The sequence below is a fragment of the Anthonomus grandis genome, chromosome 1, assembly GCF_022605725.1.
Source record: "Anthonomus grandis grandis chromosome 1, icAntGran1.3, whole genome shotgun sequence".
Taxonomy (NCBI): Eukaryota; Metazoa; Arthropoda; class Insecta; order Coleoptera; family Curculionidae; genus Anthonomus; species Anthonomus grandis.
Window position 1 is genome coordinate 1018048 of NC_065546.1, and position 20243 is coordinate 1038290.

At 30.6% G+C, this 20243-nt stretch overlaps 1 protein-coding gene across 3 annotated transcripts; it reads right to left on the reverse strand.

Moving 5' to 3' along the window:
* Nucleotides 1–3480: 3480 nt before the first annotated feature.
* LOC126744109 (G protein-activated inward rectifier potassium channel 4-like) lies at nucleotides 3481–7394 on the reverse strand. 3 transcript variants are annotated; one of them, XM_050451470.1, is made up of 6 exons: nucleotides 7096–7394; nucleotides 6469–6746; nucleotides 4756–4982; nucleotides 4399–4637; nucleotides 3981–4224; nucleotides 3734–3927 (listed from the first exon to the last, which is right to left on the reverse strand). In XM_050451470.1, the coding sequence occupies exons 1-6, from the start codon at nucleotides 7230–7232 to the stop codon at nucleotides 3883–3885; spliced, it is 1170 nt and encodes a 389-aa protein (XP_050307427.1). In that variant the 5' UTR covers nucleotides 7233–7394; the 3' UTR covers nucleotides 3734–3882. The 3 variants fall into 3 exon arrangements, with proteins under 3 accessions (XP_050307425.1, XP_050307418.1, XP_050307427.1); XM_050451468.1 differs by having other exon boundaries at nucleotides 3481–4215; XM_050451461.1 differs by having other exon boundaries at nucleotides 3481–4224.
* Between the last annotated feature and the right edge of the window lie 12849 nt (nucleotides 7395–20243).

Consider the following 20243-nt stretch of genomic DNA (forward strand, 5'->3'; position numbering starts at 1 on the left):
TCAAAGTCAACGTCAACATTTCCATCACACCATTCCACCAAAACGAAAATACGACCGACAGACCAGTGATTGCCATTAGCCAATCATTGATGGACCCATCATATAATAAAGAAACGTGATGTGATGGAAAGCAGATAATTTAGAAACGCAAATAGCAAATTTTGCTTAAGCATCTTATTTGTATCTTAGAAACTAAAAGGGCTATGAAAATTTTGTTGACGGCATCTTTCGACATTTTCGTTGACGAAAAAGTAGCACCAGTATCGCGAAAACCGCAACTCTCTATCTCTAAAAATAACAGAGATATCCCGCAAAAGTACCCAAAATGGGACACCCTGTACATAGACGATAAATCTGTGTTTGAACGAAAGCTAACTCAAGAGAGGATTGGAGACTGCAATTATCCACAATTTATCAAATTTGATATAATTTTCGCTTACACATGAATATTAAAAAGATATAGAAAAAAATTAAAAATTGATTATTGATTCAAGGCTTTTAGTGATGAATGACAGACAAATTATTGTGAACGCAAAAAGACTTCATGAAGTTCAATTATATTTGGTTTATATAATAATGGCATTTTCTTTACATTCCCTTCAATCAATACATATGTCGTAGCCAGATTATGAAAGCTGTCGTTTTATAAAATAGCCAGATAGCAAAATAATGAGTTGACAATTAATATTTGACAACCTGGCCGCCGTTTATAAAACGACAGGTTTTGTAATCTGGCTACGACACATATAAAACAAAACTCAATAATTTATAATTGATGCGTGCAGAAAATATTGTGTTCTAATATAAAAAGTCAAATTTGGACCTAATTATTGATTTAGTCTACACGTTTTTCGCTAATACATAAGTATTGAAGATATAATATAGATGACATTTTTTATTCTCTGTCATTCACAATTCCTCCTTTGAACCGACAATTGAAGGGTGGAAAAGCTAGAGAGCCTAAGTGCCAAAAATTTTAGTATTAACATTTTTGCAAAAAACAGACCTATTTACTGGGATGGATGTCCTATAAGCGACCTAAGTCCATATAACCATTGAAAGCGCCAGTAAACACGCATGACATAAACGTAGGACCTATCTCCAGAAAGGCAGGTCGAGCTTGTGGGCCTAAGTGCCAACAGCGGCGCCTGTCGCATTGTTCCTTATTATTTATTTGTCAGTTTACCTTCTGCTTCGAACGTGTTTGCACTAAATTTTTATTGCCATGGAAGAAAACGTGCAAATGGAGGTTAAAATAAATAAGAAAAATGACAGGAATAAAAGAAGAGTCAGTGGAAAGGAATATCAAAGTAAAAGTGGCAGATTGCGGCCTGCAAAATCATTGCCAGTTGCTTCAAATAATAATTTAACGCGGAAATATCAATAACGTTTCACGACCAGCATGTTGCTTGGTTAAAAACCACGCCTCTTAACTTTATAGGTAGGTTCAACATGGTGTAGATGCTTTTGGTATAAAATGATTCAGCATTTTTGTTTATAAGAGAGTAATTCGCACAAAAACTTTTTAGTTAACTTTAAATGGCTTAATTTTATTGACCAAATTACCAATTCTTTGTATTAGGTACCTACCTAGTTTTGACATCAGTATTGTTTTTGTTGATTTAAATGATCTTAAAATAATTGATTAATACATTTCATTGGATACTTAAGGTTGTTTTTTTGTAGGTAACTTGTAAATGCAAGTACAGTTGCCGCGTGCTTTCCTTTGAACAAAGGTTAAAGCTTCACCAAGATTTCTATTCACTTGATGAAAAAAACCAAGGAACCTACCTAATGGGAATCATACAAATAGCCGAAATTCAAAGAAGGCGTCATGGCCACTATGACACGCCAGCTGCGAGTCGAAGGCAATGTTCAGTTTATTACCAGATTCCAGATAAAGCAGGAAAATTACTTCACGTATGTAAAAAACCATTTTGTAACACATTCGCTTTGTCCGACAAGAGAGTACACAATCTTGTTTTAAGAAAGCAAAATGGGGAATACATCTTTAAAGAAAAAAGGGGAGTAAAAAACCTAAAGTTTACTGAAAGGGATGAGTTATCTGTTATAAATCATATAAACTCAATTCCGGCAGAGGAGAGTCATTATGGAAGAAGTCAGTCTTCTAAAAAGTACCTTAGTCCGGATCTTAACATCAACCGGCTTTTTCATGCATTCAAAGATAAATATCCAAATTCCGTGGTTACATACAAATATTATAGTCGAATATTTAAGACAAAGTTCCCCAATCTGTCGTTTCATCCAATATATACAAAGCTGCTCTTGCAGATATGCATAATGATGTTTCTAATTCAACCTTGCCATCTAGTCAGTTTACTGTCATTTCTATAGACTTGCAACAGGTTATGTTCGTTCCAACATTAACCCATAGGGACATGTTTTATAAAAGACAGCTTTCGTGTTATAACTTGGCAGTACACATTAGCAATATTAATAAGGCCTACATGTGTATGTGGCATGAGGCCACAGCTTCCAGAGGTGGTGACGAAATTGCCTCCTGTCTTCTTACAGTACTCAACGAACCTAATACTTTCTGCTACAAGGAACGGTTAATCATCTGGTCAGATAACTGTACTGGCCAGAATAAAAATCGCATGATGCTGATTTTGCTAATTTGGCTTGTAGCTCATGGCCAATTTAAAGAAATTACTCACAAATTTCTTATCAGTGGACACAGCTTTCTCAGCTGCGATCGAGATTTCGCTGTAATAGAGAAAAGAAAACGAAATTCAAAAGCTTTTATCCCCTCAGAATTACACGATATTGTAAAAACGGCGAGATACCATAACCCATTTGAAGTCATAGATATGGATTCAGTCGGGCACTTTTTTGAAATTCAGCAAACAACTGATACGCTTGTAAATACCAAAAATATGAACATTTCTAAAGCCACAGGAATTAGAATTTCTGACAGTCTTTTACGGGAAGGATATATTGAAATGAAAACGTCAAATGGCACATGCGAAAACTGGTATAAAATTAAAATATTTAAAAAAGGAAAGACATTTCAACACTTAAAAGAAGCAACATTCCTGGAAAAACCTAAAGGAGTAGTAATAAACCAAGATAAAAGGAAAAATTTATTGGAGATGGTACCGTATCTTGGTAAAGAAGAATATAAGGAATTCTACAGATGTCTTCCAAACTAGTTTAATTTGTTCATTTATTTTAAGTTTTGGTTCTTTTCTTTGTATTAATACATAATGTTATTTTTTAACTAAAATTTTCGAGAAATAAAGTTTTTTAGTTTTGTTTAAAATACCCAATAATAATAACACGGTATTTAGGCCCTCCAATTTAAAACCTTCTCAGCACGTCAAAGCTAGGCGACCTAAGAACCACAAATTAAAACACGCTCTCCTGTAAAATTATGTTTTTGGCACTTAGGCTCTCTAGCTTTTCCACCCTTCAATTGTGAAAATCTTCATGTATAAACAAATGATAAACCAAAAAAAGTGATTTTTTAATTTTTTTTATTAAAAGTCAGTTTCCTCATAATTTCTGCCCAATTTATTTCTACCAGATCCATCCTTAACATATCTATGCCATTTATTAAATAAATCTTTTGCAGTGCCGCTAAGGGTCCGTGGTCTCGCTTCTGTATTACTAGAACGTCTCGATCTGGCTTGTCCTCCTTCTGATTTTCTTCGTTTTTCAACTTGTTCCAGATTTACATCCGTAAAAGTTAATTCATCCGCTTCAACGCCTGAAGATGACGATGACTCGTCACTGAACCGGTCATTCCGAGGAACTTTAACGGTTTTATAATGAATATCTGCAGACACTACTACTTTATCGGCTTCATCATCTGATGTTGACATCTCTTCTATTTCGTCATGGAAATGTTGTCTTTTTCTACTATGCTGACCAGTAAAAGACGTTAAAGGACTCATTGTACACGGACTAGAAATTTTCGAGTTACTGTAACTGCTTTCAGTACAAGTAAAAGAAGTTACTATATCATCGTATACTTCGGATAATCTTTGCGCACTACATAGAGGTGTGGTCACTTCTTCAGTTTTGTTAAACTTCTTGTGATCTACTACATACATACTGGCTGCCTTGTTCCATTTTGTACAAGGGACAAATCTGTAACCCCATTTTATTTCTCTGTTTACGTAGGAAGTAGTTGCTCTGGACATGAACGATGTGGAGAGACACTCACCTTCAAGGACTACAATAATTTCAAACCTAAAAAAACTAAAATATAATTATGCATCCTCAAAAATAATTTCTACTCCAATTCATTAAGATGAAAAGCATACTGGTTGATGTAAACTTCTTAGTCAAAGCAAAGACTATATTCCTGTTTTGCTCAGATATAGATTTATATTTATATCCTCTCTTTCCACTGATTTCAAATAGTGAACTCACCGTTGCATTATAAGATCTTTCGCCGACAAGTCCCAGAATGGACTGGATTCGTCAATTTTGTGAATTACGTCTAGTGGCCATATTAATATTCCAGGAGGATTAACTTTTAGTACCTTCAGGGTTAATTCTCCTCCTTTTTCTTCGGCAACGTAGGCGACAATCTTCGTATGGCATCGGTACCGTAAGTCGTAATCTCGTATGCGGAATATGAGGCATAGGTGTCCGTCTCTTTGGCAAATCTGGAATTTGAACAGCCAATAAAAGAAGGTGAAAACAGAAGACAAGTAACATGTTATATTTCCAAGGATCTTTAGAGAAAAGAAATATTATCCTAATATATCTTATTTGTATACGTACCACCGCTTTATTGCTAAAGCACACCATGGAGCTATTTTTCAAAGGAGCTACCATTTTTAGAAAAACAATGCAAACAAGACTTCCACATACTCCCGCCCCTATAACTAACTGAATACATAAACCAATAATGGCTTCGGGACAATATTCGTTAATGTATCGTCCGCCATATCCTATGGTGGTTTGAGTTTCAATGCTAAAGAGAAGATATCCGGAAAAAGTATGAATACCTGAAATGAATTAGCCATTTTTAATCAAAAATTTTTAAGTATATCACCTATATTAGCCAAAATTTAAGATTTCCAGATTTCAGGCCAAATTATCATAGAGCATAGTAATGTAATCATACAGAGGAAAGACATAAAAAAAAGATGACAAAAATCTATACAACTTTATATTTTTGTTATTTCCAGGCAGATCAAAGATTTAATGAAGATTGAGAATGAAATGAACCTGGTTGTATATAGAGAGCCAAATTGCATGAGAAGAGTATAATTTAAAGATGATCCTAGCAAACATAAACAATTTTTTTTAATGCCAATAACATCAAATCCCTCAATGATATACAAAATGACTACCCAAGTAACAATTTGCAGTCACCTAAGTTGAGATTACTCTTATTTTCACTAGTTGCAACGTTGTTTTCAGTGCAAAATTTAGTTGATTTTGCAACGACCTTTATTTTCGACCAAACTTCGACGTATTGCACCTGTACTGTTTTAAGACTCTACTGTTTTTACAACGTATTTTTTTACTATAGGTGGTAGCGGTAGTAATTTACACTTAAAACAACGACGTGCAGACGTGTACAATTTTTCGAATTAAAAACCCAGTAAGAACAACGTTACCTCATCGTTAGCGAATGGGTATTACATTGCCTGATCGTCTGTGTTGAGCATTTTTCGCTGTAGAGGGAGCTTTTTGACATGTTAAGAATTTTAGGAAGAAGATGAAAAACAAAGGTAGAGAGAATAAGAGGAAGAAAAAATATTTAATTCAACATAACCTACTTAATTTATATTTTCTACCTATATTTTTGACCCTATTAATAGTGATCACATACCTATAATCATTACCATTAACGCTGGAACAAGATATAACCATAGTTTGCCACAATCAAAATGGAATACAAAGTATGCAAACTGGAAGAAATATAGGGAGGGAGTTTATGCTGCATGACATTGAAAAAATCCACAAATACGAACTACTACCATGCTATGAGTCATCATATCAACATCAAATGAGTTCAGTTCAGCTAATAAAGTCAGAATCAGGTAAAAAGGTATCAAACAACAAAACATTTTTAGATATAGCAAGTTTCCAAGAGTATACCCCAGTCTTCACAGATGCATCAGTAGAACCTAGTACCAAAACATGTGGGATAGGAATTTTTTGTGAAAATCCACACATAGAAATCCATAGGAGGTTAAACGGCTATACATCAATTCCTACAGCAGAAACGCTAGCAATAAGGGAAGCTGTTAAATACCTGGCTGGAACAAACAAAAAACTACTTATTTGACTTATTGATATAAAGACATAAACAATTATTGCCAAAATGATTGTTAGAACCCGGAATAAAATTGCTTGTGTAGTGTATGGGTAGGCATTTCCAACCCTTGTCATATGAAAGTATCATGGAGTATAGTAATAAAATGATGCTTGTCATATGTAGTATTGTTGTAAATGTTAATTTTTTTTTTTTTAATTCATTACCTTCTAAGCATGTATCTGCAGTACCATTCCACGCATCGACGTTCTCTATAGAGATTATGGCCCAAAATCCAGCAAACATGACCCATGTCAAAACGAAGACGAAGGAAACAACACCCAATATTAAGAACCAAGAGCTCTCAATAAGGGTGTTGGATAAATCCAGAAGAAACCTAAAAGATCTCTCAGTGGAGCTCTTTTGGTGTATAGAGGATTTTCCATTTTTTCGCACCAACCTTCGCACTAATTTGTAACGTTGGCGCTGTTGCCAGCTTTGTAAACTAAAATGAAAAAAAAAATCATTTAAGTAAAATATAAAAAATATTGAGCAACAATGCAAAAAAGGATATGTAAAAAATTAAAAGTAATGTTTCAGAAGGACTCGAACCCCCTTCGTGATTTACGCACATGGCATATTTAGTTTTAAACTATACACTGAGTATAATTATACACTAATCATTAACAGAATCGAGACTTTCTTCCTTTAACTGTGCATCGTCGACATAAAACATAAATTGGAAAAATTGCAGTTTGCTCAGAAGTTCGCATGCGAAGTATTTACTATACGCAATATACTACTGCACACAATATTGTTTAAAAAAATTAAGCAGTTAGTTGTTAAATAAATACCTGGATCGTCTGCTTAATATAGATGGTCTATTTTTTATTACATATAAAGGATACGCAAAGTCCGCATGGATGCTTCTATCATCGTTATTATTCAAGGTTACCAACGTTTCGCTTCTGATTAATCCACGGCCCGTCATCGCCGCAATTTTTTACTAATTCAGTTATTTAACACCACAACTATTTACTTTTTCTTTAATGCTCATTATTTATTGTTGTTTTGAAAAACATTATACAAAATTTAACTTTAACCATATTAATATCCTATTAATCTACTTTAACCAACATCACATAAAATTCAATTTGTGCGACTTTTTCTTATCTTGAATGATACGAATCTTATCATATAGGAAGAAATAGGAAGCTTAACAATGATTTATGGCTCTCCGTAAGTATAAGGAATTTGTGGCGTATATTTTATAGAATTTTAATCCCCATTCATCATCTATATATTAGTCATTACATGCATACATATGTATATATATATATGTATATACAGTGAGGACGCGCAGGTTGGAAGAAATTCCTTTAAAATTCAGGGGTGTGTTCGGAAAAAAACGCTCGGACACGTGAATTTTAATTTTTTGTTTAATTTTTTAAAACAAAAATTTTTTTGTTTTTCGCGATTTTTTTGATGAATTCATGTATACAGGGTGGACCAAACATGAGCTATGACTTTCAACTTAATTTTTTTAAATAAAAACACCCATTTTTTAATTCTGTATAAAGTTTTAAGTATATTTCGCATACCATGTTCTATACTTAAACTAAATATTTATTAAGGAATTTGCGATTAATTTTTTTATAAATAACCATGAACAGTTTATAAAAAAAAACAAAACAAATAAATTAAAATAAATGTTCAAATTGTTGACCATTTAACTTCTTAATACATAGTAATCAAGTCGATATTCAAATTCTTGTAAGGCCGGCAGCGGCCGGTTTCACATCGGATACGAATTTGTATCGTACGTAAACGTACGATGCTAGTCGTAGGAATTAAGTGCGCACCATAGATAAACAGTTTATAGGGGTTGGTGCGCACACTGAATACGTTTTTCTCCGTCAAATAAGATAGGGGATAAGCAGTGTTTCGGTGACATTGTATTCATTAAACCCTCTTACCCATAGAATAATATTGAGGGGGTATACATATGGAAATGATGCAGTTCTGGTTATTACGCGTTTCAACGACGGACGGAAGGCATGTAGGCACAGAATAAACGATCTCATGAGATCGTTTATTCTGTGATGTAGGGGAGTTTTAACACTGGCTCTTCCTTATTTAATACTTATTTAATACATTCATATAATAGAATCTCCGTGCTCTCCGAAGCTCCGTGCGGAGCTATTTACATCTGTGATAGAATCATTAATTTTTATCTGGTATATTTTGAACTGAATTGTAATTCGGGGCTCTTAAACCTATATGTTTTGTACGCATCGGTCGCGATTTTACCTAAATTTTATGTTCTATAAAATTATATACAGTATATATCGTAAGGTACTTAAGACTAACATTAATTTTATAATGTATTATTTTCAAGGCATAAAATTATTAATTGCTGTTTTATAAGAAATTTGGTGAAATCACGAGAGCTTTAACAACAAAGTTCTTAGTGTAATTTTTTGCAAAAAACACAAAGTAATTTGCCTCTCATTGCAATTATAATAAATAATTAATATAATAAAATTAATATACAGGCGTAAATAAAAATGCAATTAAGCTATTACTCAAGATTTTAATTTCTTTGAAAGATTTAAACACTAATTTGATTTATTACAAAAACCAAAACAGTCTATATTACTATATTTATTATACTTTATACATACAAAGATTTTAAACAGAAAATAATATTTTAACTTCTACTATAAATATAATAGTTCTTTACGTAACAAGTATATTATTGATTCCTATACAGAAGAATTACAAATATAGTAACAATAATATCATTAAAAAGGATTTCTAATTTTATTATTATATTTCATAATAATAATAAAATTAGTAAAAACATTCTAAAAATGTACGTACCCAGATACATAATTATTTTAATGTGTAATAAATAAATCAATTAAAAAATTTTAATGTAAAGAAATTTAAAATTATTAAGCCAAATTTAATTTATATGTCAACTAACAAAAAAAAAAACCAAACCATTATGGTATAATAAAATCTTTGTTTTTTTTGCTTTCAGAGCCAATAATTTATTGCTTGTGAATTAATGATGTTTGGATATGATTGCTACAGTATCTAATTTTTTGATTACCATGAAACTAAAGAGAGTGATTAAATACTTTGCGCGCGGTAGTAGAAAAAAACATTTTTTTGAAATATTACAATGTACGTATACAGTGCTTTTCTTTGAAGTCCCCCCCTCCATTTATTTTTTGAACCGGTCAAAAAGACTTACTGAACCGCCCTCGTATGTCACATTTCACGTTAAAGGTTATTGAAACTTTAGAAACTTCTTTAGAAACCAAAAAGTTAATCTTTAAATCCAAAATTCAAAAATTATAAATTATTTGTATATTATTATTAAAAACGTTAATAAAATCGCAACAGTGTATTTTTTTGGCTGTTACTTTTAGACAGGTCAAAACGGAGTCCACCGAGTCCATGTAATAAATATTCAATAAAACCTTTTAAATGAGGTAACACAAGATTTCTATTTAATGCATTTATTCAAGATGGCGCTTATGTGTTATTTTGACATTTAGAACTGTCGTTTTTATGTCAAAATAAAATAGTGACGCATTTATTTTCGTACACTGATTTTTACCTATTCAAATATCATAAAAATGTAAAACGTTAAAATAAAAAAAAAATACTTTTTTATTAGGCCGCCATTTTGAAACGAGTTAAGATATGGGTCTAATATTTCAGGGTTATAAAGTACTCATTGAGACCTTTAAAATGAGGTACCACACGACCCCCCTTTCTATTTAAAATTTTTTCTCAAGATGTCGCCCAGCCGCCATCTTGGAATTTACAACTACCTAGTTTACAGTGAAAAATAGTATCTATAGACCAATTTACTTATGCCAAGTTTCAAAAATTTTTTTTGACCCGTTCAAAAAATAAATGGGGGGGGGGACTTTTAAGAAAAGCACTGTATAACTATAATGTTTTATTTGATAGAAAGAATCCAAATTTTTCTATGTGGCTTCTTTAATTTTTGTTGTTTTTTCTCTTGATTTAACTTGTGATATTTTTCGATTTCCCATTTTATTTGCTTGTAAATATAATAATAGTTTTTAAGAACAACTTAATGAATTGTTCAATGTGTCGCGGACATAAATTAATAGCATGTATATCTATTTCATTTAAGAAGAACATATACATTGTTTTAAAAATGTTATTAGCCAACTTTAAATTGTCGAAGAGGTTAACAAATTTATTCATAAAACTTTGTGATAAAGTAAAAAACGTATCTGATGGACATTTTAAACTAGAAATATTGTTTATACACGCATAATCTTTATTAAGTAAAAACAATTCCTTATCATCGCTTATTTCTCTATCGCTTTTTAATAAACAATCTTCACAATTGTTTTCACACTTTACTTTTTTTTAAATCTTATTGGCGAAATATCCAGCCACGTAAACATTACTGCAGGTTCCTAAATTTATTTTATTACAATTATTCGTAGTAATATTAACATTATCGTTTACAAAAGTTGAAATTGTGCCTTTGATCTTAACGCAGTTACGAAAAGAAGAATATGAAGAAGTAATAACTACTTTGTTTAAGTTATCTTCTTCACATTCATTTAGTTCAATACAATCTAAATAATCTTGAATATCTTCTTTGCAATTTCCAGTTTCCAATGCATTTTGTAACCTTACATTAATATTGTATTGCAAAGAAATCCTAAATTGTTGAACCGAAGGTGTTGAATTGTATCCACACCTATTCCTTATTACTGAAAATAAGTTTTCAATAGAATCCTAATTTAAACGGCTAGTAAAAAGAAACTTACAATTAAATATATTTAATAAATATTCCCATAGCCTCAGAATAGACGTAAGCGTCCAAATAAATCCATTAATACAATGGATGTTGTTTTTTTATTTCCATTTTCACAAATTTCCATAGTCCTAAAGTATTCGAGACCAAATTTTAAATTATTTAATGGTATTGGGTTTTTAGTTGACAATGGTTTTTTATTAGGATTAGCATCTAATAATATATTGCTATTTAGCGAGTCAAAAATGTTATTGCTGGTTTGTAAAAAACTAGACGTATTATGAGCAGTATTGCTTTCCACAACGTGTAATTGAGCAGCTGACTTGACGGCAGCAGCAACAAAATTTGAAAAAAGTTGTGCTGCATATTTCACCCTCATTTTTTGAAATGTATTAGGATTTATGTGTGCATCAGTTAGCTTTATTAAAGTTCTCGTAGTATTACTTCTTCTATCAATTTCATACGTTTTTACTATATCAGACCAAGATACAAAACTTCCATTAATTTTAAATGTTAATTTTTGATTCATAAAGTTATTTCTTAATGATTTTAGCAAGTGGGGAACATCAAATATGGTAAAAATTTTTGAATTTTCAATATCTATAACAGGATTTGTTTTTGTTGCACCGAGATTCTTAAAGGCATTTCTGTTGTTTGGTCCTTGGTCACATACCAATGCAACTGGTATAAGAGTTAACTTGTTTAACGTTTTAATAACATATTTTATTATCTTTGATAAATTTGCACCTTTAATTGGTCCGCTAGAATTTTCCAATTTCCAAATATGCCTCTTACATAAAAAACTAGCGCAGTATTTGCAACAGAATTATTGCGACCTAGGAACCCCATATCTTCATAACCCTCTATATAGTCATGAAATTTATTATAGTCTAATTTAGCCTTTAATACAATGTCATCAAACAATACTACACACACGCGTTCTATTTTGCTCATTGTCTTTACTTTCATAAAAACTTTTTTTGTTAGTGCATTCTCAAGACCTGCTTTTAAATTATTTACTTTCAACCATGACTGAATGGTGCGCACTGACGGGAGGGAAAACAGTAAATTATTCCTTTAAAAATTTGTAGCAGCTAGGAGATTTATAATAAATGGAAAGAGCTAAATTTTTTTCACTTATTTTCCACAAGTTCCTTTTTCGTATTGGTAGCTGCATATTAATAAACGTTTTTAAACTAGGACTTTTATTTTTAAATATATTATCTAAAAGACTTTTATCTATAATTTTTTTTTAAGGCGAAAATTTTGCATTCTTTTAGCCCTTATTTGTTTTTTTAAAATATCTAATTTTAAATTTATTTTACGCAGCTTATTTCTAATAAACGATTCGGTTAATGGCGGGGTTGTTATTTCACTCACTACTTCTCTTCCTTGTCTTGTTGGACTTCTTATTTCACATTTTCTTTTTATTACGGATTCGGTGCATAAGCGCTTGGGGCTATAATTAAATAAATTTATATGGTCATTGTTATCATTGGCATCATCGTCGACTACTGGGCTTCTTTTTCTTAAATAAGTCTTGATATCGGGTGCTGAAAAAAAAACAATTCTAACTAAAAGCTAGTTGTAGAAGAATCACACAGTTCATAATGTTGTGGTCTGAAAATATTAATAAACTCTTGTGAATTAGATGAAGTTGGTCTATACACGCAAACAAAAATGAATGTTTCCCATAAGAAGACCCTATAAGCAACACCACACAAACGTCCAAAATATAAACAAGCTTTGTTATTTGTATATTACATATGTTTCTAAAATTTATAATAAAAATAATAACACTACGTTGCGCTTCCATAAAAGTACGACTGTTGTCTTGCCCTTAAATAGGCATATATTCGGCAGATGATTTCAAATAATTAATGAAGCCTATTATAGTACATTGGTTCTTTTCGATATGCTTAAGAAATTATTTCTAAAATGAGGCAGAAATTTGACAAAATGTTAATAAAAATAATTTCATTTTAATTTAATGCTAAGATAAATACGACAATTAGTTAATTCCATATTTAGGTTGTTATAAACTTTAAAGTAATATCAAATCACTATAGAGTCATAGTTATTTTTCGAAAAAATCCACATAAAGCCAAAAAAAAATATTACTCTAAATAATTTTCAATATTCTATACCAAACAAAAAGAAGTAAAAAAAATAAATTGTACAAATTATTTCCTCATACAAATCCTTATAGTGGTATTTTTCTTGGTACAATGCAATCACACGGTATCTAATTTATAGGGTTAATTTGTGATTTTATTTCATAAAAACATAGGTAGAATATATGGCTATTCCCTAGTTTCATTTTTAAATAACGTTTCCTGTTTATTCAAATAATTTGTGGTCATTCACTTTAAAAATAGTGATTTATTATAAGATGCATTGTGCGTTAAACATCCTCTTCATACTCCAAAAATTAAAAAAATAAATAATTAGGTTTTAAAATAAAATTTTAAGGTTTTGTGGTTTAAATTATAGTTATGTTATTTTGATATCGATTTAAAATATAATATAGAATGAAAATAAAAAGCTAAGTTAAAATAAATATAAATATTACTTACCATATGGCCGAATTTCAGATGGCACGTTCGAAATTGGAATTTCCAAACTGTTAGGGCTGCTATTTGAGTTAGTAGGCCATAAATTAACAGCTGGTTCTAAAATTTAAATTAATAGATGATAATATTTAAGTATAAGGAACAAAGATTAATGTCAGGTTTATACAAATTGCATTAATACAAAGTGTAAACTTTATTTATAATGTTTACAGCTAATAATGCCTAAATCATTTTCTTCTTTAGTGTTTTGATTTTCCAATAACAGAAACAAATTGAACATAAAAAGTATTAAAAAAATTGGCTTCTACATTATGCATAAACGTGTTTTTGTAGTTACATTACCTTAATTTTATGAGTTAAAAATTATGCAATAAGAATAAGTTTCAATATAAACCCGGCATAAATATATTAAATTAAAAAATATAAGTTTTCTTACCTTTCCATGAAACGGGTACAGCTGATTTCAAAAGTATTTTTCTTTTATTACTGTTAACGATATATTTTTTATCAAAATGTTTCTCACAAACAACTCTATTTTTTAATAGCATTTCGTCCATGAGGTATGTTTCAGGATTTCCAATATTTTCTAACCATTGATTATTGAAGTATCACTGGTTTCAAAATCGGAAATTTAAAGAAACTTATTATTGTTTTTATTTTTTCTTTTACTACTGCATCCACAATAAGCACACTCACATACTTTACTTAAATTTACCATTGTCTCAATTTTAAATTCAAGAAAAAAAATTATCTTTATAGTTTAAGGTAAGGTAAAAATTTAACCACGCAAAAACTCTTCGACAAGACACCTAAATAACATGTGCCTTTACCCAAATATCATGTGTCCTACCAAACTTCCTCTCCTGTTAATTTAAAAACGCGCCCATGTTTAGCCACTGTCAAGTGCACCTCACGTTTATTAAGCTTCATTTACACTAATGCCGCTATATTCACTCCGCACACTAGGTTAACCTAAAGAACAACTAACTAAATGAGATTTTAGTGATATTCAACGTTTACTCACCTTTATTTCTACTGATTTCTTACCTCAAATAATCTTAAACCATACTGCCGTCGTAAAAGAGAGTGCCGTATCTGCAAAATTTCTGTTTTGAGAAAACTTTTAAAATGCGTATTCCTCTATAATGGCGTGAATTATGTCCTAATGATTTCTAAAATATATTTTATTTGTTAATATTGTGAAAAATGAATAGAAATAATTTTAACATTCCTGAATTTTAACAGTAAGCTTAAAATGCACTTACGGCTTTTAAAGTTAATAAAGCAATATTTTTTAAGCCGCTCATTGTAACCAAAAAAGCTTAACTGCAAAACAAATTAGTTACGGTATTTAAAGGTACTATATTCTATAAAAACTAGAAATTATTTTAACTTCAAATCTTTACTTATAGTAAATATATATTTTTTTGCACCAATGAAATAAAATAATTTGTCTTTTATAAAGAAATGTACTATAACATAGAAAAAACACAGTCATTGTATAAACTTAACTCTTACAAATTTGCCAAACAAAAATAATAATCGTTTCTGATTACAAAAAACACAAAAACAAACATATTCATTCTAAGTTTTAATATGAATATTAACAATCAGCTTTATTCAAAAGTTTCAATGAGGTCATTGGACGAATCAGAAATTGGAATGTTCTCCCAAAATTTCAGTCTATTTTTGGGCATACAGAAGACAAATTTTGTAATATATTATCACGTTTTAACGTAGGTATCCCTCGATTTTTTGTGTATTTTTCAGGTTCTGGCATTTGCTGCCTATTCTTAGCCAAAGAAACTTTCAAAAATTTTATTCCTTTCTTTAAATTCCTCGTTCATAAAATGATCTTTGTATTTCAAGTGAAGACAGCCGCGTTTTGCAACTACTTCTAAAAGATCTGCTATATACATTCTGGGCCTCAATCTAAGTATTCAAAACTGCCTTTGAGGAATGATCTTTCCAATTAAAAAAATAATGAGAAAATCCATTGATTTTGTAATAACTTTTTCAAAGTTCGCTTTTGATACTGCAGTTTCAAAATCTCGAATGTCGTATGTTTTTTTTTGCTTTTTTAAGGAATTTTCAACCTGGTGGTGAAAATGGTCCGCAGATATGAAAGTGTGTCCAGATTCAAAATATTTTAAGATTATTCTTTCAGTTCTAACATGGTCTGAATTTATTAGGTACACTAGAAACGAAAACAACGCCCAGTTTATGTTTTGTCCACTGCAATTGTCAAGCCAGAGCACAATGTCATTCTGATTCCGATGGTACAGAAAAAACTGAAAATAGGCGCTGATTATTTCATCTTTTTTTCGGCCTGCTTCCTGCCATATTACTGCAAAAGGTTTTGGTCTAGAATTTTTTCCGATTGGCACAAAACTTTCATTAAAAGCAATAATTCGTTGAGTGAAAAGAACACTTTTGAACATGTCCAGCCTAGGGAACATTATCACTTTCTGTAAGTTTGCGGAAAAATATAATATTGTAGACTCGACGGAATTTTGAACATCATTTCTATACATCTGACGGGCACTATTGGGTTTTTTAATATGTTTGTCCCATTGTTGACAATTTTCGCAATCCAACAAATTTTCTTTTGAATGTGCTTCATTATGCAACTTATAGCATTCGCATATTTCACATTCCTCGTGGCCGAGATGTGCAAATGAAATATTTTTTTCTTTAACCACAACATTTCTATAAAGTTCATATGAACATTCAATAGTGGGATTATTTTCAACAAAGTCAGAGTGCATTTGTTTAACTGATATATCAGAGGGTAAGTATAATTTATTTGGGGCGTGTTCTCGCGTGTAGTGTGACACGCTTGGATGATATTTATGAATATGATCATATATGACTTGTCGATCAACTTTTTTGTGTTTTGGATGTAAGCCTCGTTTGCCTTTTTCTACTGACATAGCCGTGGAATTACACACTAGCTTTATAATTGTGTCATTATGACTGTTATACCCTAATGTTGACAAATAAAATGTTTTACATACTTGCAAAGAATCTCCTTTATCATCTTTCAGATAAAAGTTTATTGTTTTATTTCTCCTTGAGTTTTCTTTTAAGGTATTTGCCGTCCTTCTTATTACATCTATTTTTTTAGTAGTGTGAAGAATAAATAACCTTCTTGCTATCCATTCTTGATTCCAAAATTCTTCGTTAATAACCTCTCGTCTAGCCGTAGTTATTTTTGTGGGACATTTTCTTTTGCAAGTATCTTTGCAGGGTGGTCTAACTTTATGCTTCTCTTTATTTTTTTGCTTTTTTTTGCACATACTACATCTTTTGTTTCCCTTGCCTGCATCTATTTGCAGTTCTTCTTCATTTGTAGTTACATCTTCAGCTGTTTCAGTAACTTCCATATTTTCTACGTTGTTTCCATCACCGGTGTTTGCGTCTGATTGCAGTTCTTCTCCATTTGTTGCTAGATCTTTAGTTGTTTCAGTAAATACGTCATTCGGTTCAGTTATTGCTTGAGAGTCTTGGTTTTTATAGTTGGCTTCGGAATTTTTATCAGAAATAGAGTCAAGGTCAAACAACATATTTGCTGATTCAACTTCCGAGTTTGAAAATAATTCAATAGCTCCCAATAGGCTTGCATCGGTTAAGTCACATTTATCTTCTTTGACTATCTCAATAATAATTGGTATAACTTCCTCATCTTGAAAATTTGATGACTTGATTGGTGAGAGCCCGGGTGAGAGTAGGGCCGTAGCTTCCGGGTCACAGATACTTAAAAACAGCGCTGATGGAGACATCACATTTTGCTTTTCAACAATTGGCAAATTTGGCGGTACCGGTAATAATGTTTGAAATATCTGTGGCTTTGCTTCACTATCTGAATTAGCAGGCTCAATAGCGGATGATGCATCTTGAATTTGATTCATTTTTCCTGGCTCAATGTTAGGTCTATTATGCTTGACAATTGTCGTATTTGAAAATCTAACATTAGAATTACCAGAAAGTTCCACTTGGTTTTCATTTGCGAGGCGTAGGATCTTTTTAGTTCTCTGCATCTTTAAACGTCGCTATCTTTGGTAACTGAAAACAAAACAACAGCATTAACTAATAGCTACTTACTTTTCTAGCATCATAATATATTGTAGGGTGGTTCGTAATAAATGTGATTTAGAGTATTATATACGTACAATAATAGATATAGTGAATAATTTACACATGAAAAAAATGCAGCAAAAAAAGGGATTAGTGATGAATTCATTTCTAAATAGTAAATAATTCATATCTAAGCAGTTCTAATTAAAATTGATTAAAATTATCCTAAATAAAAACTAATCCCCTTTTTCGCTGCAATTTTTTCATTTGTAAATTATCCACTATATCTATGGCGCGAATAATAACTGGCGATTGTTTAAGTGAAAAAAAATGAGATTTGGCTAAATTTATATAATCCGAAAGTGACGATAGAAATATGTACTTACCGAGATACAGGACTTCGAAACTTTTTAAAATTCTTAAATATAAATAGTTAATATTTTTATTAAATAATTTTTTTTAATATCTGATATCTAAAAAGTTTAATATCTTATAAATGCACCCAAACCAAAAATTTTAATAAGTTGCATCAATGCCGAAATTTGAAAATATCTCGAAAACGATCATATGTAGCTGGTTTAAAATTGGGTTGGGTTGGTACCTTTAAAAAAAAAGTAGGAATGATAACAACTCATTAAACATATCAAAAAATCACTGCCAAAAAAGTTAGACCCAATTAAAAAGAAGAATATAGCGTACGTAGCGCCCTCTAAGTCTTACATGAAAATTTAGTCCAAATTATAATTTCCCACCTCAAAAAACGCCCAATAATTGTCAAATTTTGGGTAAAAATTGAATTTTGTGTTAATTTTATGTTAAAAATTCGGATAATACCGGACGTTCCTATAAAAAAAATTCCTACAGGCCTTCTTTACGAAGATACAGCCTCCTAAAAGACGCTGCTGGAAATTGGTTTTTCATAAATTACTTTTAAACTACCCGGTAGAATTTAATAAAAATCTTAGGTGATGAACAGTATTAGGGACCTCTTAAAATGACATCCTTAAAATACATTTACCTTGTTTACTTTACAAGGGGCGGACTAGGTTGTACCCTTTAATGCGTATATTTTTAACACCCTGTATGTTAAAGTCTAAAAAAAATAAATTTGGATACCTTGAACCCTAGGTTAAAAAAAAAGGTCATTCTTGGTCATTATCGATAAAATGAACCGTTTTGGAGGAAAAAAATAATAAACGAGCCAATGTTTTTTTTTTATTTTTTTTAAATGAGATAAGTACGCTAAAATAATAAATGTTCTTAAAAATACAGTGGTTTCCTAAAAAATACTTTTTTATTTATACGTATTATTAAGGTTTTTAGACAAGAGCAATCATTAAATTGACTTTTATGGTATTCTTCATAATATTGAGAGAAAATTTATTCTAACAGCAAGAGCTTTCAGTCAAATGATTTACCCTAAAAGTCGCATTGATCATTGATGCTTTGAATCTATTATTAATACTCTTAATTTTTTTTTCTATATATTTTAGCAATAATTTCTGTATATAATCAATTCGTTCAAGATTGTTCGGTTTATCATCGGTGACTTTAGTTTTTCTCTTTAATTAGTAATTCCATTGTATATTAAGCACTTAAGATAATAAAAATTTTGCATGTCTATTTGAGTAATTATTTATATTTTGCGGTGTAGATAATATATCACCTAAACCCAAATCATAACAATTACTGTTTACTTAAAAAAAACTACGTGTTCTAAATTTTGCTTAAAAAAATAGATAATAGGTAGATAGTACATATTATAGGGTGTCCCATAATTAAAAACAGAGTAGTGAAAAACATTTCCTAATTTGCTTACCTACTATGTAATTTAAAAAAATGTATCGAACATATTACTAGTAAGCTACATAGTAGCAAATGTTATTTTTTTTTTAGTACCCGTTATTCTTTAAAGTTTGCATTTTAATCCTCGAAATTAAATCGAGTTAGTTTTTATTCAATTACCTTTTGTAAATGTTCAATTCATGACTTTATCGACTGCAAAACTTCTTGCAATTGCAAACATTAAATTTCATTGTTAAGAAACACCTTTTTAGGATCAATTTGAAGGAAAACCGAATAAATTTATTATATAGAGTTAACCAAGTATTCGGATAATATTTTTTTTTTATTAAAAAAAAAACGATAGTTTTTAGACACATATTACTTTTAATTTAGTTAAAACAAAAATATTTTTCGACATAAAAAAAACAACAAAATTTAAAGAACGCAGAACGAATAATACATATAATTTTTAAAAGAAAATCCAACAAAAAAAAGATAATTAAAAGTTTCCTCTCTTTAGGGATTTCAGACCTGCAAATTGATCTATAATACTTTCCTTAGGTGTTTTACTAACGATATCGTGCTCTATTTCTAATAAAGAAAGAACTAAAGAATTTTCTTTATTGAGCTTTAACCTTTTAGACGGCAGAAAAGAATTTTTCTCTACTACAGTTTGTAACTGCTTCTGATAAAAACATCCTCAAAGATATATCAATATAAAGTCCAGTTCAGAGATCTATCAGAATCT